Source organism: Callorhinchus milii, unplaced genomic scaffold, assembly GCF_018977255.1.
Source record: "Callorhinchus milii isolate IMCB2004 unplaced genomic scaffold, IMCB_Cmil_1.0 Scaffold23, whole genome shotgun sequence".
NCBI lineage: Eukaryota > Metazoa > Chordata > Chondrichthyes > Chimaeriformes > Callorhinchidae > Callorhinchus > Callorhinchus milii.
The window spans coordinates 3,295,163-3,318,751 of NW_024704764.1; the positions used below are offsets into that span (position 1 = coordinate 3,295,163).

Here is a 23,589-nt window from a genome sequence, read left to right on the forward strand (position 1 = left end):
GAGACAGAACGTTCGTGAACAGGGCGGCCACCACCCAAGGATTCCATGGCTTATATTATCCCCGTTCGACATGAGTGTCTGTGTCTGTGTGACTGTCTGTGTGAGTGTCTGTGTCTGTGTGACTGTCTGTGTGAGTGTCTGTGTCTGTGTGACTGTCTGTGTGAGTGTCTGTGTCTGTGTGACTGTCTGTGTGAGTGTCTGTGTCTGTGTGACTGTCTGTGTCTGTGTGAGTGTCTGTGTCTGTGTGACTGTCTGTGTGAGTGTCTGTGTGACTGTCTGTGTGAGTGTCTGTGTCTGTGTGAGTGTCTGTGTCTGTGTGACTGTCTGTGTCTGTGTGAGTGTCTGTGTGACTGTCTGTGTCTGTGTGAGTGTCTGTGTCTGTGTGACTGTCTGTGTCTGTGTGAGTGTCTGTGTGACTGTCTGTGTGAGTGTCTGTGTCTGTGTGACTGTCTGTGTGAGTGTCTGTGTCTGTGTGACTGTCTGTGTCTGTGTGAGTGTCTGTGTCTGTGTGACTGTCTGTGTGAGTGTCTGTGTCTGTGTGACTGTCTGTGTGAGTGTCTGTGTCTGTGTGAGTGTCTGTGTCTGTGTGAGTGTCTGTGTCTGTGTGACTGTCTGTGTGAGTGTCTGTGTCTGTGTGACTGTCTGTGTGAGTGTCTGTGTCTGTGTGACTGTCTGTGTGAGTGTCTGTGTCTGTGTGAGTGTCTGTGTCTGTGTGAGTGTCTGTGTCTGTGTGAGTGTCTGTGTGACTGTCTGTGTGAGTGTCTGTGTGACTGTCTGTGTGAGTGTCTGTGTCTGTGTGACTGTCTGTGTGAGTGTCTGTGTGACTGTCTGTGTCTGTGTGACTGTCTGTGTCTGTGTGACTGTCTGTGTGACTGTCTGTGTGAGTGTCTGTGTCTGTGTGACTGTCTGTGTCTGTGTGAGTGTCTGTGTCTGTGTGACTGTCTGTGTGAGTGTCTGTGTGACTGTCTGTGTGAGTGTCTGTGTCTGTGTGAGTGTCTGTGTCTGTGTGACTGTCTGTGTCTGTGTGAGTGTCTGTGTGACTGTCTGTGTCTGTGTGAGTGTCTGTGTCTGTGTGACTGTCTGTGTCTGTGTGAGTGTCTGTGTGACTGTCTGTGTGAGTGTCTGTGTCTGTGTGAGTGTCTGTGTCTGTGTGACTGTCTGTGTGACTGTCTGTGTCTGTGTGACTGTCTGTGTGTGAGTGTCTGTGTCTGTGTGACTGTCTGTGTCAGTGTCTGTGTCTGTGTCACTGTCTGTGTGCGTGTGTCACTGTCTGTGTGAGTGTCTGTGTCACTGTCTGTGTGCGTGTTACTGTCTGTGTCTGTGTAGCTGTCTGTGTCTGTGTGACTGTCTGTGTGTGTGTCTGTGTGTGTGTCTGTGTGACTGTCTGTGTGAGTGTCTGTGTCTGTGTGAGTGTCTGTGTCTGTGTGAGTGTCTGTGTCTGTGTGAGTGTCTGTGTGACTGTCTGTGTGAGTGTCTGTGTGACTGTCTGTGTGAGTGTCTGTGTCTGTGTGAGTGTCTGTGTCTGGTGTGTGTCTGTGTGACTGTCTGTGTCTGTGTGACTGTCTGTGTGAGTGTCTGTGTCTGTGTGACTGTCTGTGTGACTGTCTGTGTGACTGTCTGTGTGAGTGTCTGTGTCTGTGTGACTGTCTGTGTGACTGTCTGTGTCTGTGTCTGTGTGACTGTCTGTGTGACTGTCTGTGTCTGTGTGACTGTCTGTGTGAGTGTCTGTGTCTGTGTGAGTGTCTGTGTGACTGTCTGTGTCTGTGTGACTGTCTGTGTGAGTGTCTGTGTCTGTGTGAGTGTCTGTGTCTGTGTGAGTGTCTGTGTGAGTGTCTGTGTCTGTGTGAGTGTCTGTGTCTGTGTGACTGTCTGTGTGAGTGTCTGTGTCTGTTTGAGTGTCTGTGTCTGTGTGACGGGCCTGACCTGCCTCCATGCTGTGGCCGTTGCTGGGAGACCATCCCGGACCAACAAGTGTCTGCAATGGCAAGAGTGTCCCCAGCCTGGCATTGTGGGTGACCTCCGGCGCAGCCGCCACCTGGTGGTGACTGTGCTGTATAGCAGGAGGTGGATCTCACCTGGTTATTAATAATAATAATCATCATCATCATAAACCCGACACAGAGCGTCAAACCTCTCACAGCGGGTTACAGGGTTTACCATAATCAACAACAACAACTTGCATTGATTTTGCGCCCATCACATGGGGTGCCTGGCTCGCCGGGGGGGGGGGGGGGGCAGCGGGGTGGGGGGCAGCGGGGTGGGGGGCATATGATATAATAATAATTGCATCAATCCTTGCATTTGATATAATAATAATAATAATAATCCTTGCATTTGGTCTCGAACCTTTCGCGTCGGGAGGACGGCCCAACGTACTTTACAGAATTTACTATGAATGTATAGATAATTATTTGGGGAGGACGAGTTTGCAGGGCTATGGGGAGAGAGCGGGGGAGTGGGGTTGATCAGGGCTATGGGGGGAGAGCGGGGGAGTGGGGTTGATCAGGGCTGTGGGGTTGATCAGGCTATGGGGAGAGCGGGGGAGTGGGGTTGATCAGGGCTGTGGGGTTGATCAGGGCTATGGGGGGAGGGGGAGTGGGGTTGATCAGGGCTGTGGGGTTGATCAGGGCTATGGGGGGAGAGCGGGGGAGTGGGGTTGATCAGGGCTATGGGGGAGGGCGGGGGAGTGGGGTTGATCAGGGCTATGGGGGGAGCGGGGGAGTGGGGTTGATCAGGGCTATGGGGGAGAGCGGGGGAGTGGGGTTGATCAGGGCTATGGGGGGAGAGCGGGGGAGTGGGGTTGATCAGGGCTATGGGGGAGAGCGGGGGAGTGGGGTTGATCAGGGCTATGGGGGATCGGGGGAGTGGGGCTGATCGGGTTGGGGGAGTGCGGGGGAGTGGGGTTGATCAGGGCTATGGGGGAGGCGGGGGAGTGGGGTTGATCAGGGCTATGGGGGAGAGCGGGGGAGTGGGGTTGATCAGGGCTATGGGGGGAGCGGGGGGAGTGGGGTTGATCAGGGCTATGGGGGGGCGGCGGGGAGTGGGGTTGATCAGGGCTATGGGGGGGGGGGGGAGTGGGGTTGATCAGGGCTATGGGGGGGTGGGGGTGGGGTTGATCAGGGCTATGGGGGGAGGGCGGGGGAGTGGGTTTGATCAGGGCTATGGGGGGAGTGCGGGGGAGTGGGGTTGATCAGGGCTATGGGGGGAGCGCGGGGCAGTGGGGTTGATCAGGGCTATGGGGGGAGTGCGGGGGAGTGGGGTTGATCAGGGCTATGGGGGGGGAGAGATGGGGGTGTGGGGTTGATCAGGGCTATGGGGGGAGGGCAGGGGAGTGGGTTTGATCAAGGCTATGGGGGGAGTGCGGGGGAGTGGGGTTGATCAGGGCTATGGGGGAGGGCGGGGAGTGGGGTTGATGAGGGCTGTGGGGAGAGAGGGGGGAGTGGGTTGATCAGGGCTATGGGTGGAGCGGGAGTGGGGTTGATCAGGGCTGTGGGTTGATCAGGGCTATGGGGAGAGCAGGGGAGTGGGTTGATCAGGGCTGTGGGGTTGATCAGGGCTATGGGGGAGAGCGGGGGTGGGGTGATCAGGGCTGTGGGGTTGATCAGGGCTATGGGGGGAGAGCGGGGGAGTGGGGTTGATCAGGGCTATGGGGGGAGTGCGGGGAGTGGGGTTGATCAGGGCTAGGGGGGGTGGGGGAGTGGGGTTGATCAGGGCTATGGGGGGAGGCGGGGAGTGGGTTGATCAGGGCTATGGGGGGAGGGGGGGAGTGGGTTTGATCAGGGCTATGGGGGGAGTGCGGGGGAGTGGGGTTGATCAGGGCTATGGGGGGAGCCTCCTTCTGGGCTGTATAATTCTATGAAGTGGAGTGACTGTTTACTTGTAGCCGAAGGCCTTGTATTAAGTATATTATGAAAGGCGCTGTACAAATGTAATCTTGCTGTTCTGCTGTGCCTCATCATATAGAGACGTCTCAAAAGCATTTCATAGGACACACTTAAAATGTAGTGACTGTGTATTTTTCAGGCAACTTATCATGTAACTCACACACCCACTGTAAAACACGTGTTATTTGTGTGTCTGAAGGAAGTATCAACCGCAGAGCACAGTCACGTCACTTTGTAGTAAATCCCGTGAAAAGCTTTGAAACGTATGGAGGACATGATAAGACGCTGTATCGATGCGAGGATTATTACTATCCTAATATTACTTCAGCATTTCTCCCCTCAGTGTTCTCGCTGCTCAGGTGTCGATCAGGTCCACTGTTAAACCCGCATTGCAGCCATCGACGGCGCCTGACAGGTTCAGAATTCATTCATTATTCTTTTATCATTGATCCCGTTTGGGACGAAAGGGTGGCTTTGCTGCTCTGAGAGCCGCTGCAGACTCAGTGGGCCGAATGGCCTCCTTCAGGCTGTAAATTTCTGAGTCAGAAGTTTGTGGGTCCAACCCTACATCGGCACTTGAACCCACGTAGTCTGGGCCAAACCTCCACTGCAGTGCGTGTGCATCAGAGGTGCCATCCTTCGGATGAGATGTTAAACCCTCCTCTTCGACCACACCTTCGGTCAACCCCCCCCTCCCACCCCCCCACCCACCCCTCCTGATCCCACCTCCCAGCTCAGGTCCAAAACCCCAATTGTCCAGCGCCTTGGGACATCTTCCCGACGTGAAAGATGCCGATCAAATGTAATTTGTTGTTGTTGTGTGCAATTGGGTTGCTGCATTTACTTACAAGTACACAGTCACTACACTTCACAGTGTAAAGTGTTTTGAAATGTCCTGCTGACATGAAAAGTGCTATACTCTCTGGGATTAGGTAAACAGTGTCCTTCTGGGGAGAGAGAGAGAGTGCGTATTCCATTCCAGACAAAGGGAAGGGGAGGTATTAGGCAAAAGCCTTTAAAACAGTTTTGGAAGCTTCCTTGGAGCAAACTAAGGTTATTAGAGAAATGAAGTGGGATCAATGGGTTGGATCATTCCACAAAGAGGCCGTAAAAGCACAAGGACATCCCAAATATTTCTTCCGCTAGCTGAAGCTTGTGGTTGGTCATGACCGCAGGGGCTCCTCTGGGCTTGTGCCAATGTTGGACAAGTCCGGTATTCTACAACAGACCCATGAGGGGTATCCTTGGGGTTTGGAGGAAGCAATATGCAAGGTTGCATCTGACCCCACAGGGGTGTCTGTATGGAGGCTGGAAGAGCTAGTGGGAGATATGGAACAGATTCAAGGTGTTAATGACCCAACCTGCTGGGTGGAGGAGGATCTTACAAGTCCAAGCCAGGAATCCCCACCTCACCTTGGAGCTGCCCTTCTAGTCCTGGCCAACAGGATTTTATCTGAGGCACGTTAGTGTTCCGGGGTGCAATTGTGGTGTCTATCCAGACGAAGGGTGACCCTAGCGAGAACCAGGACTACAGAACTACAGAACTACAGAACTACAGAACTCGCTGATTTCAGTGGGTCTTAAAGTGGTGCTTTGGTTAGTCACTGCACATATATCACACAAATTGGAGGCTTATGGTGTGATCAGGAAGGAGCAGGATGGCTTCTCAAATGTGTGGAACAGGTTGTGGCTCTGTATAAGATCTCAGACCATCGTAAGGCCAAGGAGAAAACTACCTAAGCTGCATTCATCGACTTCCACAGGCTTTTGACTGAATGCCTCATGAGGCCCTCATGATGAAATGATAAAAGTGGAAGGCTTGGGAATACATGGCCAAATCTTGGATTTTATCCGAAATGTCTATCATCCTGGGGGAGGGGGAGGTAAGTGGCTCCAATGTTTGGTAACAGAATGTCAGAATCGAGCCAACTCTCTGTGAGTCTCTAGTCCGGTTCCTGAGCCAGACAGGTTCTCAGTATTCCAGGGCACTCACTGCTGGTGACAGCACAGCCCAGGGCTGACCAGTCACTGGGGCAGGGAGTCAACAACAACAACCACAAAATAACATTTATAGAGCACCTTTCACGTCGGGAGGACGTCCCAAGGCGCTGCGGGGTAAGGCCATGGATGGCCTTGAAAGTGAGAACGAGGATCTTGAACCCCCCCTCTGGGGGATGGGGAGCCAGTGGAGTCGGGCGAGGGTGGGAGTGATGGGGTCGCGGAGCCTGGTGCGTGAGAGTACACGAGCTGCAGAGTTTTGGATGATCTGCAGTTTGTGAAGGGAAGAGTTGGGAAGGCCGATGAGGAGGGAGTTCCTATAATCGAGCCTTGAGGTGACGAATGTGTGGGTGAGGGTTTGGGCAGCCTGAGGGGTGAGGCAGTGGCGAAGTCTGGCAATGTTGCGGAGGCGATGGTAGGCAGTGCCGGTCATGGTGCGGATGTGGGGGAGAAAGGACAGTTCGGGGTCAAACAAGACACCCAGGTTCCTGACTGGCTCAGTGTGGTTGAGTGTGCAGCCGTAGAGGCTGATGCTGCCGGTGCCCGAGGTGCGGAGGCGCTGGCGTGAGCCAATCAGGAGGGCCTCGGTCTTGCCGACCTTGAGTTAGAGAAAGTTGTCCCTCGTCCAGGACTTGATGTCGGACAGGCAGTCGGTCAGGACACCAGTAGTCCTGGAGTTCAGGTGGAGGCAGAGAGGTAGAGTTGGGTGTCATCCGCATACATGTGGAAATTTACCCCATGTCTGCGGATGATGTCACCGAGGGGTAGCATGGAGAGGGTGAAGAGGAGGGGACCGAGCACAGAGCCCTGAGGAACACCGCACGAGACGGTGTGGGGGCTGGAGGAGAAGCTGTTTGCTGTGACGAAGTGGAGACGGTGTGAAAGGTAGGACCTGAACCAGTCAAGGACAGAACCTTGGAGGTTGAGGTGGGAGGAGAGGCGGTGGAGGAGGATTGAATGGTCCACGGTGCCAAAGTCACCCCACTCAGCTCCTGTTAGCCCTGCAAGCCAAAGCCCAAACAGGTAGGGTGGCCCTGGCTGGACAAGCAGCAGTAAAGCTCGCCAATAGCAAAAACAAATTACACTGGTACAGTGCCTTTCACGGTGGGAGGACGTTCCCAAAGTGCTGGCAGGCAGCTGATGGCAAGCTATGTGGTTTAGCAGGTTAGGCTCCAGCACTTATCCCAACGCACACTCTGGGGCTCTTACCAGCCATCACTGAATACTCTCTGGAATTAGGTAAACCGGATGCGTCCGTCCAGGGAGAGAGTGCGTGTTCCGTCCCAATAAACATCTTGCAAATTTGCAGGTGTAGGTGGGTGGATGGAAGACTCAGTTTGGTTCGGATCCTCTTACGCGTAGGGGATGGGTTTCTGCATGTGTCAGGTTGACCACAAAAGCAAATTCGTACAGTCAACCATTCACACCCCTGGGGATAAAAACCCAGTCCTGCGGCCTCAGTGTAGCAATTTATTTAGTTAACGGCATCGTAAACATCTTGGAGACAGCACTCAGTCCACAGCCAATAAAACCTGCCCCTCCTGCTGCTGCTCCTCGCTGCTCGCGCTCTCTCACAGCCGTGACGGTGGCGTGAGATTGACTTATCATATTTCTTTGGGAGGGGTAAGGTGAATTGGGTGGGTGGGGAGGTGAGGGGGAGAGGGGGGGAGGGGTCAGTATGGGATGGGATTGCTTTCCTTTCAGTGCCAGTGTCACCCCGTGTACAGTGACGTGACTGTGCCCTTAAAGTGCCCGCCTGTTCCTGCGTAATAACAACACTTGCATTAAATACAGCCCCTTATCCCTGTGAAACCTCGAGAGCTGCGGGTCTGAGACAGCCTGGGAGCTAATACTGCTGTGCGCACGTGCGTACATTTATGTTTTTGTGTGTGTGTATATTGTGTGTGTGTGTATATTGTGTTTGTGTGTATAGGTGTTTGTGTGTATATGTGTGCACATGCTTTTGTGTGAGTGTTTTTGTGTATGTGATTGTGTGTGTGTTTATGCTTATGTCTTTACATGTGTACGTGTATATATGTGTATATGTTTGTGTGTGTGTATATATGTGTGAGTGTATGTGTGTGTGTGTGGATATATGTGCATGTGAGTGTGTATTTATGTGTCTGCATGTGCATGTGTATATATGTATATATGTGTGTGTATATTTGTGTGTATATGTATATATATGTGTGTATATGTGTGTATATATATGCATGGGTGTATATGTGTGTGTATGTGTGTGTATATGTATGTATTTGTATGTGTGTATTATATATATGTGTGTATATATGTGTGTATTTCTATGTATATATATACGTGTATGTGTGTATATATATGTGTGTGTGTACATATATGCGCATGAGCATATATCTATATGTGTGTATACGCATGTATATATATTTCTACGTATTTGTCTGTGTGTGTACGTGTATATATGTGGTGTATATGTGTATTTGTGTGTATATATGTGTGTGTGTGTATATATGTGTATGTATGTGTATATGTGTGTGTGTATGTGTGTGTATATATGTGTGTGTATCTACATATGTGTGTATGTGTGTGCGCATGTGTATATATATGTGTGTGTATGTGTGTGTTCATATATATGTATGTGTGTGTTTATATATGTGTGTGTATATATATGTATGTGTGTGTATGTGTATATATGTGCATACACATGTGTGTATATATATGTGTTTTTGGTGTGCGTGTGGGTGGAGTGCTTGTGGGGGGTAGTGTGTGTGCGGGGAGTGTATGTGTGTGTGGAGTGGAGTGTGTGGGGGGGAGAGTGTGTTGGGAGGGAGTTTGTGTAACAATGTGCATGTGTGTTTGGGTGTGTGTGGGCCACGTGTGTGCGTGTATGTGTGTGTGGGTGTGTGTGCAGGAGTGGGGGCTGTGTGTTGGGGTGTGTATGTCTGTGTGGGGTGGTGGTATGTTTGCAGAGGGTGTGCACGGGGGCATATATGTGTGGATGAGGGGTGAGTGTGTGCACGGGGGCAGTGTGTGTGTGTGTGGCACGGGTGTATGTGTGTGAGGGGGGAAATGTGTGTGGTGGGGCGAGTGTGTGAGGGGGAGTGTGTGTTAGGAGGTGTGTGTGCGGGGGTTTGTATGTGTATGGTGGGCTGAGTGTGTGTGTGGGAGGAGTGTATGCGTGTTTGTGGAGGGGTGTATATGTGGAGGGGGGAATGGTTGTGTGTGGGGGGAGTGCGTGTGGGGGGGTAGTGTGTGGGAGCGTTGTTATGTATGTATGTATTATGTATGTATGTATGTATGTATGTATGTATGTATGTATGTATGTATTATGTATGTAGTATGTAGTGTTGTTGTATGTATGTATGTATGTATGTATGTATGTATTATTATGTATGTATGTATGTATGTATGGTATGTTATGTATGTATGTATGTATGTATGTATGTATGTATGTATGTATGTTGATGTATGTATGTATGTATGTATGTATGTATGTATGTATGTATGTATGTATGTATGTATGTATGTATGTATGTATGTATGTATGTATGTATGTGTGTATGTATGTATGTATGTATGTATGTATGTATGTATGTATGTATGTATGTATGTATGTATGTGTGTGTATGTATGTTTATGTATTATGTATGTTTTTTTTTTTATTTTTTTTATGTATGTATGTATGTATGTATGTAATGTATGTAGGTATGTATGTTGTATGTAGATGTAGTGTGGATGGTATGTATGTATGTTGTAGGGTAGGTGTATGTAATGTGTAGGTATGGATGTATGTATGTTTATGTTGGTGTGGTGTATGATGTGTGTGTGGAGGTATGTGTGATGTGCGGGTGGGTGGGGTGTTGTGTGGGGGGTGTGAGTGGGGGGTGGGGGTGTATGTGTGTGCTTGTGGAGAATTAGTGAGTGTGGGGGAGTGTGTGTTTGGGTGGGGGGAGAGTGTGTGTGTGGTGGGGGAGTGATATGTGTGTGGGTGGGGGGGAATGTTCTAAGCGCTCCACCCCACATGCGCACACACCCACTCTTCCCCACACACACTACCCTCCACACGCACACATACACCCCACACACCCCCCAACATACACTCCACCCCCACACACACACTCTCCCCCCATACATTCTCCGCCCCAAAAGTATCCCCCACATGCACACACATGCACCCCCACACACTCATACAGCCCCCCCCCCACCACACACACACACAAATACACCCCACCCAACACACACAGACACCTCCCCCCCACACACATATTCCCCCAACACCCACACATACACCCCGAACACACACTCCCACCACAAAAACACATTGCCCCCCCCCACCCAGACACACACTCCCCTGCGCCTGGCGTGGATGGCACTATATAAATGCAAGTTGTTGTTGTATGTGTGCGTGTGGGAGAGTAGTGTGTGGGGGGAGCGTGTGTGTGGCGGGGTTGGGGGTGTGTGTGTGTGGTGGGGGGGTGGTGGGTGTATGTTTATGTATTTGTGTGTGGGGTGGGGGTGGGGTGCATGTATGTGTGGGATGGGGTGTATGTGTGTGTGGGGGGATGTGTGTGACGTGGGGAGGGTGTATATGTGTGTATATATGTGTGGGGTGGGGGTGTGTGTGTGGGGCGGGTGTGCATGGGGGATGGGGTGTATGTGTGTGTGGGGGGATGTGTGTGACGTGGGGAGGGTGTATATGTGTGTATGTATGTGTGGGGTGGGGGTGTGTGTGTGGGGTGTATGTGTGCCTGGGGAGGTGTATGTGTGTGTAGGATGGAGTGTATGTGTGTGGGGAGGCTGTATGTGTGTGTGTGGGGTGGTGTTTATATGTGTGGGATGGGGTGTATGTGTGTGTGTGTGTGTGGGTGGTGGGGGGGGGGGGGGGTGGATGGTGAATGTGCGTCACCGATCGTACCCTGAGAGCAGAAACTCATTTGTAAAGATTCATCTCTGCCTCTACGCAGTCAAAGAACATGTCCATCAGTTCCTCGGAAGTGTGGTCCTCATTGCTGTTCATCATGGCCATGATGGCATCCAGGCCCTGCTTCTCCAGGTGCCTCATAGTGTCTCTCAGACTATCCTGGAAGAGAAGAGGGTAAGAGGGTAAAGCAGACACATGGCCCCTCCACCTCCCCCTGCCTCGCTCACCTTCCTCATACTTTCCGTCGGGAGGACGTCCCAAGGCGCTGGACAGACAGAGTTTTGGACCCGAGCTGGGGGTCTGGGTGGGGGAGGGTGGAGGGCGGGGTGGGGGGGAAAGCAGCGAGATCGAAAGCACGGTTGAAGAGGAGGCTCAGGCTGCTGAAACCCTCATCCTCGCATTCATCACATCTAGGCTCGACTACTCCCAACTTCTTTCTTGTCGGCCTTCCCAGCTTTTCCTTCCACAAGCTGCAGATTATCCAGAACTCTGCAGCTCATGTTCTCTCCCGCATCAGGCTCCATGACCACATCACCCCACCCTCGCCCGGCTCCACTGGCTCCCCATCCCCCAAAGGATAAAATTCAAAATTCATCCCACAGTCCCTTCACCTCACCCCCTCCCTCGCCTCCTTCAAGATATGTCTCAAAACACTCCTCTTCAACCGAGCCTTGGGCCACCCTGCTACCCTCCCTGCCCTCCACCCTCCACCCTCCTCGATCCCGACCCCCAGCTTGAGTCCAAATCGTTAACTGACCAGCGCCTTGGGAAGTCCTTCCAACGTGAAAGGCGTTGTGTAAATGTAATTTGTATTGGATTAATTTAAATAATAAAAGTAAGGTTCCCTTACATCCACGTCTGTCAGCACCTTCTCGTGGGCTTTGTACAGATCGTGTCTGCGATCCGGTTTGCTCTGGAAGCGAGGGTGTTGTTTGACTGGATCCTCACTCCCAAAGGAGGGAGACTTCACCATAGGAACCGGGACTGTGTTCTGTCCAAAGGCGAAGGGCTTGAAGATGGATCTGCTCCAAGAAAAGTCACCAACAAACGGCAAAACAAAACGACGTAAGAAATAAAAAATATAGTCTTTGCATTTGATACAGCACCTTATCACGTCATTGGAAGCGCTTCACAGGGTATACTGTAGAGTGACTGTGTATTTTTGTGGGCAGCCAATTGCACACAGCAGTGTCCCACAAACAGATGTGGATTGAGTGACAACATTTTTTGGGGGGTGGAGGGGGGGAAGGATTTATTATCGGGATTGGTGGAAAGCGATCTGCGAATCGACTAACAACTGGGTTCTTACTTATTGCTGGGTAAACAGAGGCATGTGGAGTCAGGAAACTTGCACCTATCTGGTAAAGCATTGCCAGAGGACGTCTCAGATTGTGCGCAATTGGCTGCCGTGTTCCGCCCAGAAAATACACAGTCACTACACTTTACAATATATTCCGCGAAGCGCCTTGAGGCGTCTCAACGATGTGATTAGGCGCTATATCAAATGCAAGGCTTATTATTGTTATTATTATTATTATAGCTAATAACGATTTGACTGGCAGCGAGCGGAGTGGCTAACCTGGAGGGGTCTGGGGTGGCGGTGAAGAAATGGATGCAGGGACGATTCTTATCTCGTGGGAGGAGCGATACCATGCTCCCCGTGGTGCAATAGGACCCAGAGCACATGCAGATCCCCGAATCCTTGTCTCGTAGGATGTCGATCATTGATTCCACTTCGATCGTGCCGGCTGGAACCCGGTTAGACAGGGACATGCGCTGAGTGGGCTCAACCGGCAACATCAACAACAACGACGACGCACATTTACACAGGGCCCCTCAGCAACAACGACAATTTACATTGATTCAACGCCCTTCGCGTGGGTTAGCATCTCAGAGCGCTGTACAGTGCTGGGGTAGACACTGAGTCAGGGAGAAAGTGGTGGGGGAGGGAGAGGGCTTGACGTTGGATCTGAAGATAAAGAGGGGGCTTTGGTTTGCAGAGAGGCAAGTAGCTCCCTCTCAAACGCCACACCCCCAACTGGTGGAACCATCACTCAATGGGGAGGGATGTGGGCCTGACGCTGCAGACAGGAAGATGATGGCAATGCTCTCACGCATTTCATACTGAGCTAAGTTGCTCACCGGGAAGCTCGTAGGAATTCCTGGTACTGCCATCCACCTAATGAGGGCTCAAACCCACGCTTGTCGAATGTCAAGTGACTATCTTCCTGGGGGGAGGTTAGCAGGGTCTCATTGGAACTGAACTGAACTAGAGACAGATGGGTCCACAGTACTCAGGACACTGCTGATGACAACATATCGGCAGGACCTGGAGGGGTACATGAATTACTAGAGGTAGGGAATCCCCCCCACTCAGCTTCCTTTAACCCTGCAAGCCAAAGGCCTAATGCTTAGGGTGGTCTTCGCTTGACAACCATCGGGAAAGGAAGTTTTTCGGGGACCTCGCGTGTGCAAGAGGCTGCCCACAAAACACACCGTATAACATAACATAACATAACATAACATAACATAACATAACATAACATAACATAACATAACATAACATAACATAACATAACATAACATGTAGGAGCAGGAGTAGGCCTGCTCGGGTCCTGACCCAACTGTACAGCTCCCGACGTGAAAGGCGCTCAATAAATGGAATCTTGTTGTTGTTGTTGTTGTTGTAGGCCATTCAGCCCTTCGAGCCTGCCCCACCATTCAATCATGGCTGATCTTCTAATCTAACTCCAGCTAATAACCTGACTCTACCTTAATCCCATATCCCTTAATCCTTTTTGCAATAAGAAATCTATCTATGTCAGTCTTGAATATGTTCAAGGACTGAGCGTCAACAGCCCTTTGGGGTAGTGAGTTCCATACATTCACTGCCCTTTGAGTGAAGAAGTTCTTCCTCAACTCAGTGCGAAAGGGCTGCCTCTGATTTTAAGGTTGTGACCCCTGGTTTTAGTATCTCCAACCGGGGGACACAATCTCCCACTATCTACTCTATCATACCCTTTGATGATCTTATAGGTTTCTATAAGATCCCCTCTAATTCTTCTATATTCTAGAGAATATAGGCCCAAATTGGTCATCCTATCCTCGTAACTCATCCCTTCATCCCTGGTACTAACCGAGTAAATCTACACTGCACCCCCTCCAAGGCAAGTACATCCTTCCTTAAATAAGGAGTCCAAAACTGGACGCAGAATTCCAGGTGTGGTCTCACCAGGGCCCTATACAGTTGCAGCAAGAATTCCCGACTCTTATACTCTAATCCTTTCATAATGAATGCTAACATACCGTTCGCCTTCCTAATTGCTGCTGCACCTCCAGACTAACTTTCTGTGATTGGTGTACAAGGACACCCCAAGTCCCTCTGGACGCTAACACATTCATACTGTATTTCACAGTAAAACCCTACAAAGTGCTTTGCGACATCCTCCCAACAATAATAATAATGATAAGAATCCCTGCATTTCATACGGTTTTAAGACTCCATATGAAATGTGGAGATTATTATAATTATTATTATTAGTAGTAGTAGTATTACACACTGGGAGTGACGAACCTTCGTGATTCTCCAGCAACTGTTTGCCTGCCAGGTATCGCTGCTTCATGGTTTGTTTGCTCGAGGGCATCTTCTTGGAGGAGTAAACCTGGGAGAAGATAAACTCGTCATGTCCATCCCACCATCCCTGCTTCAGGGCATGGCTCCGCAGCTCAGGGTGCTCCAGGGTGATGTCTGTGGTGATTGACAGCTGATTTGAGATATTTTTCACACCCTCTGTAAAGTACAAAATAAAACAATGACATGTGTGCGGAGCTCCAGAGACTAATAATAATCCTTGCATTTGATATAGCGCCTTATCGCATCATTGAGATGTCTCAAAGCGCTTCACAGAATATATTGTAAAGTGGAGTGACTGTGTATTTTGTGGGCAAAACGCAGCAGCCAATTGACCACAGCAGTGCTCCTCAAACAGTCGTCCATTGAGTGACTCCAGTTTTATTATTGTATTTATTTGTGTATTTATTGGAGTATGTATTGATGTATTTATTGATGTGTTTATCTGTCTGTCTGTCTGTTCGCTTGTGTTTTTTGAAGGGATTATTACCTCCGAAAAGCAATCCGCCAATCGACTAACAACCAGATTCTTATTTACTGCTGGTTAAACAGGAATATGGAGTCAGGAAACTTGCCTAATGAATCAAACCCGCTTGCGAGGCAAGTGCTCTAACCTCAAGCTAAGAGTTGACCAATCACAGTAAAACTCCCATAAATAATATAAGTAAGGACCATAACATTTAATATGACTTACACAAAGTATGAGTTACAACATGAATTGAATGTAAGGATTATTACAGGCAAACTTGAGTAAAATCTGATTTTTGTATAAAATCAAATGTAATCAATAATCTACACTTCACTTGCTTGCTTCAGTGCAGACGGTAAGTGGTCAGCGCCTTGGGACGTCCTCCCGACGTCAAAGGCGCTCTATAAATGGAATCTTGTTGTTGTTGTTGTTGTAAGTGTGCATGCGGTCATGGTGAATTCATTTCCTGCAATTCAATGCAGCTGGTAAGTGTTAGGAGATTTGGTTGTAAAATACAAGTAGTGCAAAGAAATCTAAGTCGTTTTGAGAGGAAACAAAGGTAAGTTAAATTTGTTATAAAGATAAATCATAAAGATTTATAAAGATAGGTTTTACTGAATTATTCTCTTTCTCCGTCCTTTCACAAAGCGGTTGTGCAAGTCTGTTACTTAGTCAGCCTGGCTCAACCGCCTGGGAGCTTGTGGGCTCACATCCCGACATCAGATTCTGGGCAGGGGTCTCCAACTGATCGATCATGATCTTGGAGTGTCACAAAGCAGCTATCAACAACCACCCCTACCCCCGTACCAGCTCAGCCCAACCCAACCCAACCCAGCCCAACCCAGCCCAGCCCAACCCAACCCAACCCAGCCCAGCCCAGCCCAACCCAACCCAACCCAGCCCAGCCCAACCCAGCCCAGCCCAACCCAGCCCAGCCCAACCCAGCCCAGCCCAGCCCAGCCCAACCCAGCCCAACCCAGCCCAACCCAACCCAGCCCAGCCCAACCCAGCCCAACCCAACCCAGCCCAACCCAGCCCAACCCAACCCAACCCAGCCAACCCAGCCCAGCCCAACCCAACCCAGCCCAACCCAGCCCAGCCCAACCCAGCCCAACCCAACCCAGCTCAGCCCAGCCCAACCCAGCCCAACCCAGCCCAACCCAGCCCAACCCAGCCCAGCCCAACCCAGCCCAGCCCAGCCCAGCCCAGCCCAACCCAGCCCAGCCCAACCCAGCCCAACCCAACCCAGCCCAACCCAGCCCAGCCCAACCCAGCCCAACCCAGCCCAGCCCAACCCAACCCAGCCCAGCCCAACCCAGCCCAACCCAACCCAACCCAACCCAGCCAACCCAGCCCAGCCCAACCCAGCCCAACCCAGCCCAACCCAACCCAGCCCAACCCAACCCAACCCAGCCCAACCCAACCCAACCCAACCCAGCCCAACCCAACCCAACCCAACCCAACCAACCCAACCCAACCCAACCCAACCCAACCCAACCCAACCCAACCCAGCCCAGCCCAACCCAGCCCAACCCAGCCCAGCCCAACCCAGCCCAACCCAGCCCAGCCCACCCAGCCCAACCCAGCCCAACCCAGCCCAGCCCAACCCAGCCCAACCCAGCCCAGCCCAACCCAACCCAGCCCAGCCCAACCCAGCCCAACCCAACCCAACCCAGCCAACCCAGCCCAGCCCAACCCAACCCAGCCCAACCCAACCCAACCCAACCCAACCCAGCCAGCCCAACCCAACCCAACCCAGCCCAACCCAACCCAGCCACCCAGCCCAACCCAACCCAACCCAACCCAGCCCAGCCCAGCCCAACCCAACCCAGCCCAACCCAGCCCAGCCCAGCCCAACCCAACCCAACCCAACCCAGCCCAACCCAACCCAGCCCAGCCCAACCCAACCCAGCCCAGCCCAACCCAGCCCAACCCAACCCAACCCAGCCCAACCCAGCCCAACCCAACCCAACCCAGCCCAACCCAGCCCAACCCAGCCCAGCCCAGCCCAGCCCAACCCAACCCAACCAACCCAGCCCAACCCAAACCAACACAACCCAGCCAACCCAGCCCAGCCCAACCCAACCCAACCCAGCCCAGCCCAGCCCAGCCCAACCCAGCCCAGCCCAGCCCAGCCCAACCCAGCCCAGCCCGCCCTGCCCAACCCAGCCCAACCCAACCCACCCAGCCCAGCCCAGCCCAGCCCAACCCAGCCCAACCCAACCCAGCCCAACCCAGCCCAGCCCAGCCCAGCCCAACGCAGCCCAGCCCAGCCCAACCCAGCCCAACCCACCCAGCCCACCCAACCCAACCAACCCAACCCAGCCCAACCCAGCCCAGCCCAACCCAGCCCAGCCCAGCCCAACCCAGCCCAACCCAGCCACGCCCAGCCCAACCCAGCCCAGCCCAGCCCAGCCACCCAGCCCAGCCCAGCCCAACCCAACCAGCCCACCCAGCCCAACCCAGCCCAACCCAACCCAACCCAGCCCAACCCAGCCCAGCCCAACCCAGCCCAACCCAACCCAGCCCAACCCAGCCCAACCCAGCCCATCCCAGCGCAACCCAGCCCAACCCAGCCCAACCCAACCCAGCCCAACCCAGCCCAACCCAACCCAACCCAACCCAGCCCAGCCCAACCCAACCCAACCCAGCCCAACCCAGTCCAGCCCAGCCCAACCCAACTCAGTCCAACGTTCCAGTAGATACTGAGCCATGACACCCATGGCTCAGCCATAAATGAAGAAAAATTGAATAAATAAAAATATAATTGTTGGCTATCCATAAAGGTTGGCGACCACTGGTCTAGGCTGATGCTCCATCACAGCCCGGGGCGGGGGGGTGGGAGGCGGGGGTGGAGGGAGCTACATCGTCCTTCAGATGTTAAAGCAAGTTCCCGTCTGTACCTGTTCAGGTGGATGTTAAAGATTTCATGCGGCGCTATTGAAAAAGAAAAGTGAATTTCTCTCTCCCGGTGTCCTGCCCAACAATCCCCCGGATAAAATCACTCACTCACTCCATGGTGGTGTGTGGGATGTCGCTGTGCACAAATTGCCTGCCACAACCTTGAGCCAGGCCGACACACGTATCTACAAGGAAACGTCACGCTTCGAGTCATTGAATTCCGTGTGATTCTTTCCTGCGCCCGTGTCCGCACTGACCTGTGATTTTCTGCGCTGCCCAGTATTTTCCTGCGGTCTCCAGGAGCCAGGCCTCCTGCCTGTCCACAATCATGAAGCTGTTGTGGTAGCTGAAGTTATGAGGCTCCTCCACACAGTTGCCCCCCTGCTCATACTTCTCGAGGAGTGAGACGATGATTTTCATGGCTTCCTCGGCTCTGGACCCTCTCTCCAGACCGAGCCTAGCCAAATAATAACAACAAATGACATTTACACAGCGACTTTCACATCAGGAAGACATCCCAAGGCACTGGACAGTCAGGCATTGGGATCAAGATGGATGGAGGGCAGGGTTTGAGTGTAATGAAAGAGTTAAGACAAATTGCTAACTGTGTGGAAGTACTGGTGACTAAATATTGCTTGCTTTCTTGTTATTGTACAAGGAACAGAACTGGGAATGTGGGAATGTTAACCCATCTCGCTGTCTGTAGGCTGGGAGCATTTCTGTGGTGGGAAACTGCACAAATGTGATTCCGATTTTGGGGTATAATTGAGGGTATTTTAGCCAGTGTCGGTGAGACACAGATCTGACCAACTCTCAGCTGTCTGCTGCTCTCCCAGAGAAAGTGACTGACCTATTCTCTGAAACCTGGTTGCTAACATTTTTGCTCCTTGCGATAGTGGATTGTTGCTCTTCGTATAATTATTGCCTATCGAACTGTAATAACGGAAACAATTGTTTCGCCTCCAAATTACACAAATTATTTTACCATTAATTAAATAATAAATACAAGAGGACGGCCAACGACAGGCTTCTAGCCTGTGGAAGGGGTGAGACGGGTGGGGGGGAGAGGGTGTGGTGGAGGAGAAAAGGTTGAGAGAGGGAGATCCAGAGGATAGGACCGCAGGGTTGTACAATCACAAAGCTCAGGAGCTCTCTACCTGACCAGGTCCATCCCCAGCAGTGCCTCCCGGTCGCTGATGGGCTCTCTGGTCCATACCCCTTCATTGCCAATGCAGACCCCGTGCTCGTTGGCCCCCATCTCCGCTCCCCACAGCCAAGCCGGCCGACTGATAATCACCGCAAACGTCTGCGCGGCCTGCTCAATCTCGATGTACGTGCACTAGTTCATCCAGAAGAAAGTCAGTGTCACCACACACCCCAGCGCTCGCCAGGCTCCACACGCTATCACACCTCCCTTACTCCCTACATAAACGCAAGTTGTTGTTGCTGTGCTTGCCAGGCGTCACTGGCTCCACGTTCCGGAACAGATCAACTTGAAAATCATCACCACATACACACAAACCCCTTTATGCCCTGGCATCTCCCTGCCTTTCTGACCTATGCTGCCCAGACCTTTCACTCAGCTAACACAGGCTACACGACCCCCACCATCTGTGACTGAGCCTTTGTCCCCCTCCTCCCTTGACCGCTGGAAGTCTCTGCCTCTATCCCACCGCCCCCCGCGCCCCACGTCTACCTTTAAATAATAATAATAATCCTTGCATTTGATATAGAGCCTTATCCCGTCTTCAAGACATCTCAAAGCACTTCACAGAATATACTGTATCTACTGTAAAGTACATTGACTGTGTCATTTGTGGAAAAAATCCTGGCTCATCTCTTCGACTGCGCCTACGATCACCTTCCCATATTCCCCCTCCCTCGCTCAGCACCCAACCCCCACCCCCCGTTGTTGTTGTTGTTGTTGTTGTTGTTGTTGTTGACCGCTCACCTCCAGCTTGCTGCCTTCCTCATACGTAGCTGAGCCGAAATAAATCACCTCTTGCACCTCATCCTGGGAGCGGTCCGAATTCTTCCCGAATATCACCGACCTGCCTTTGGTGCTCGGGGGGAGAGCAACGAAGGAATCGCAGGAGCAGGGAGGCTGGGCGGGGCCGGCAGCCATCTGCGGTGATCACACGAGAAACCTATATAAGTAAATCTTTGAAGGTGGCAGGACAGGGAGATAAAGCTGTTAGAAAAAAAGCACACGGGATACCGGGCGTTACAAACAGGGGCACAGGATACAAACGTCAGGAAGTTATGATGAACGCATCGCCTGAAAGGCTGGTGGGGGCCGACTCGATAACAGCTTTTAAAACAGACGTAGATAATTATTTGGGGAGGACAAGGTTGCAGGGGGTGGGGGGGTGGTGGGGGGGGGTGGGGGCGATCAGCGCTCCCCCCCGCGCGCAGTGTATCAGATCCGGTGTGGGTGGGTGTACGGCGTTCCCGGTTTGGTTTGGTTTGGTTTGGAGGCAGTAAGAGTGGCGATGGCGGGTCACACATCCCACACTGATCAGAAAAACATCAGTACATCAGATCCCGTCAATCAGATAGTGTATCAGACACCGTTTGTATCGCACAGTGACACACACACAGTGACAGTCACACACATACACACACACACACACACACACACAGTGACACACACACACAGTGACAGTCACACACATACACACACACGCACACACACACACAGTGACACACACACACAGTGACAGTCACACACATACACACACACACACACAGTGACACACACACAGTGACAGACAGTCACACACACACAGTGACACACACACACACACAGTGACAGACACAGTCACACACACACACAGTGACACACACACACACAGTGACAGACACAGTCACACACACACACAGTGACACAGTCACACACACACACACACACACACGCACACAGTGACAGACACAGTCTCACACACAGTGACACACAAACACAGCGATAGACACAGTGACACGCACACACACAGCAACAGACACATGTCACAGTGACTGACAGATACACACACACAGTGACACACAGTGACACACACAGTGACACACAGGGCTGACCCCCCCCCGGGGCTGTGTGTGTGTGTGTGGGGGTGTGTGTGACCCCCCCCCCCCCCCCGGGCTGTGTGTGGGTGTGTGTGGGTGTGTGTGACCCCCCCCCCCCCCCCGGGGCTGTGTGTGTGGGTGTGTGTGTGGGTGTGTGTGCCCCCCCCCCCCCGGGGCTGTGTGTGGGTGTGTGTGTGGGTGTGTGTGACCCCCCCCCTCCCCCTGGGGCTGTGTGTGTGGGTGTGTGTGTGTGTGTGTGTGTGACCCCCCCCCCCCCCGGGGCTGTGTGTGTGACCCCCCCCCCCCCCCCGGGGCTGTGTGTGGGTGTGTGTGTGTGTGTGTGTGACCCCCCCCCCCCCCCCGGGGCTGTGTGTGTGTGTGTGGGTGACCCCCCCCCCCCCCCCCCGGGGCCGCAGTTTAAATCTTTCTGATCGTATTTAACGGATCAGTTCATTCCAACCGAAGGTTAGAACAACAGCCCCGGGGGGGGGGGGGTCACACACACCCACACACACACCCACACACAGCCCCGGGGGGGGGGGTCACACACACCCACACACACACCCACACACAGCCCCGGGGGGGGGGGGGTCACACACACCCACACACACACCCACACACAGCCCCGGGGGGGGGGGTCACACACACCCACACACACACACACACACACAGCCCCGGGGGGGGGGGGGGGTCACACACACCCACACACACACACACACACACAGCCCCGGGGGGGGGGGGGGGGTCACACACACCCACACACACACACACACACACAGCCCCGGGGGGGGGGGTCACACACACCCACACACAGCCCCGGGGGGGGGGGGGGGTCACACACACCCACACACACACCCACACACAGCCCCGGGGGGGGGGGGGGGTCACACACACCCACACACACACCCACACACAGCCCCGGGGGGGGGGGGGGGGTCACACACACCCACACACACACCCACACACAGCCCCGGGGGGGGGGTCACACACACCCACACACACACACACACACACAGCCCCGGGGGGGGGGGGGGGGGTCACACACACCCCCACACACACACACACAGCCCCGGGGGGGGGGGGTCACACACACCCACACACAGGGGGTCACACACACCCACACACACACACACACACACAGCCCCGGGGGGGGGGGGGGGGTCACACACACCCACACACACACACACACACACAGGGGGGGGGTCACACACACACACAGACGCGGTCCCGCGGCTCTCACCTCATGTGGGTTCACTCAGTCTGAACACAGCGCAACGTCTGTGTGTGTCACTGTGTGTGTGTGTGTGTGTCACTGTCACTGTGTGTGTGTGTGACACTGTCACTGTGTGTGTGTGTGTGACACTGTCACTGTGTGTGTGTGTGTGTGTCACTGTCACTGTGTGTGTGTGTGTGTGTGTGTCACTGTCACTGTGTGTGTGTCACTGTGTGTGTGTGTGTGTGTGTGTCACTGTCACTGTGTGTGTGTGTCACTGTGATTGTGTGTCACTGTGTGTGTGTGTCACTGTCACTGTGTGTGTGTGTGTCACTGTGTGTGTGTGTCACTGTCACTGTGTGTGTGTGTGTCACTGTGTGTGTCACTGTGTGTGTGTCACTGTCACTGTGTGTGTGTCACTGTGTGTGTGTGTGTGTGTCACTGTCACTGTGTGTGTGTGTCACTGTGATTGTGTGTCACTGTGTGTGTGTCACTGTCACTGTGTGTGTGTGTGTGTGTGTCACTGTGTGTGTGTGCCACTGTCACTGTGTGTGTGTCACTGTGTGTGTGTGTGTCACTGTGTGTGTCACTGTGTGTGTGTGTCACTGTCACTGTGTGTGTGTCACTGTCACTGTGTGTGTGTCACTGTGTGTGTGTGTCACTGTCACTGTGTGTGTGTGTCACTGTCACTGTGTGTGTCACTGTGTGTGTGTGTCACTGTCACTGTGTGTGTGTCACTGTGTGTGTGTGTCACTGTCACTGTGTGTGTTTCACTGTGTGTGTCTGTCAGTGTCACTGTGTGTGTGTCACTGTGTGTGTGTGTCACTGTGTGTGTGTTTCACTGTGTGTGTCTGTCAGTGTCACTGTGTGTGTGTCACTGTGTGTGTGTCACTGTCACTGTGTGTGTGTGTCACTGTCACTGTGTGTGTGTGTCACTGTGTGTGTCACTGCGTGTGTGTGTGTGTCACTGTCACTGTGTGTGTATGTCACTGTGTGTGTGTCACTGTCTCTGTGTGTGTGTGTGTGTCACTGTGACTGTGTGTGTGTCACTGTCACTGTATGTGTGTGTGTGTGTGTGTCACTGTGGGTGTGTCACTGTATGTGTGTGTGTGTGTCACTGTCACTGTGTGTGTGTGTGTGTCACTGTCATTGTGTGTGTGTCACTATGTGTGTGTGTGTGTCACTGTGTGTATGTGTGTGTCACTGTCACTGTGTGTTTGTGTCACTGTGTGTGTGTGTGTGTCACTGTGTGTGTGTGTCACTGTCACTGTGTGTGTTTGTGTCACTGTCACTGTGGGAGTGTCAGTCACTGTCACTGTATGTGTGTGTGTGTGTCTGTCACTGTCACTGTGTGTGTATCACTGTCACTGTATGTGTGTGTGTGTGTCACTGTGTGTGTGTGTGTCACTGTCACTGTGTGTGTGTGTGTATCACTGTCACTGTGTGTGTGTCACTGTCACTGTGTGTGTGCGTGTGTCACTGTGTGTGTGTGTCACTGTCACTGTGTGTGTGTGTGTGTGTGTCACTGTGTGTGTCACT

At 52.6% G+C, this 23,589-nt stretch overlaps 1 protein-coding gene across 3 annotated transcripts; it reads right to left on the reverse strand.

Annotated features, from left to right (window-relative positions):
• Window positions 1–10,774: 10,774 nt before the first annotated feature.
• Window positions 10,775–19,902, reverse strand: scrn2 (secernin 2). Of its 3 annotated transcripts, XM_042343329.1 has the most exons (9): window positions 19,729–19,902; window positions 18,935–19,116; window positions 18,035–18,234; window positions 14,351–14,566; window positions 12,356–12,524; window positions 11,627–11,798; window positions 11,201–11,222; window positions 11,004–11,007; window positions 10,775–10,930 (listed from the first exon to the last, which is right to left on the reverse strand). In XM_042343329.1, exons 1-9 carry the CDS (start codon window positions 19,900–19,902, stop codon window positions 10,786–10,788), a joined length of 1,284 nt encoding a protein of 427 aa, XP_042199263.1. In that variant the 3' UTR covers window positions 10,775–10,785. The 3 variants fall into 3 exon arrangements, with proteins under 3 accessions (XP_042199263.1, XP_042199262.1, XP_007882977.2); XM_042343328.1 differs by lacking the exons at window positions 11,004–11,007; window positions 11,201–11,222 and adding an exon at window positions 11,388–11,404 and having other exon boundaries at window positions 11,633–11,798; XM_007884786.2 differs by lacking the exons at window positions 11,004–11,007; window positions 11,201–11,222 and having other exon boundaries at window positions 10,775–10,935.
• Window positions 19,903–23,589: the final 3,687 nt, after the last annotated feature.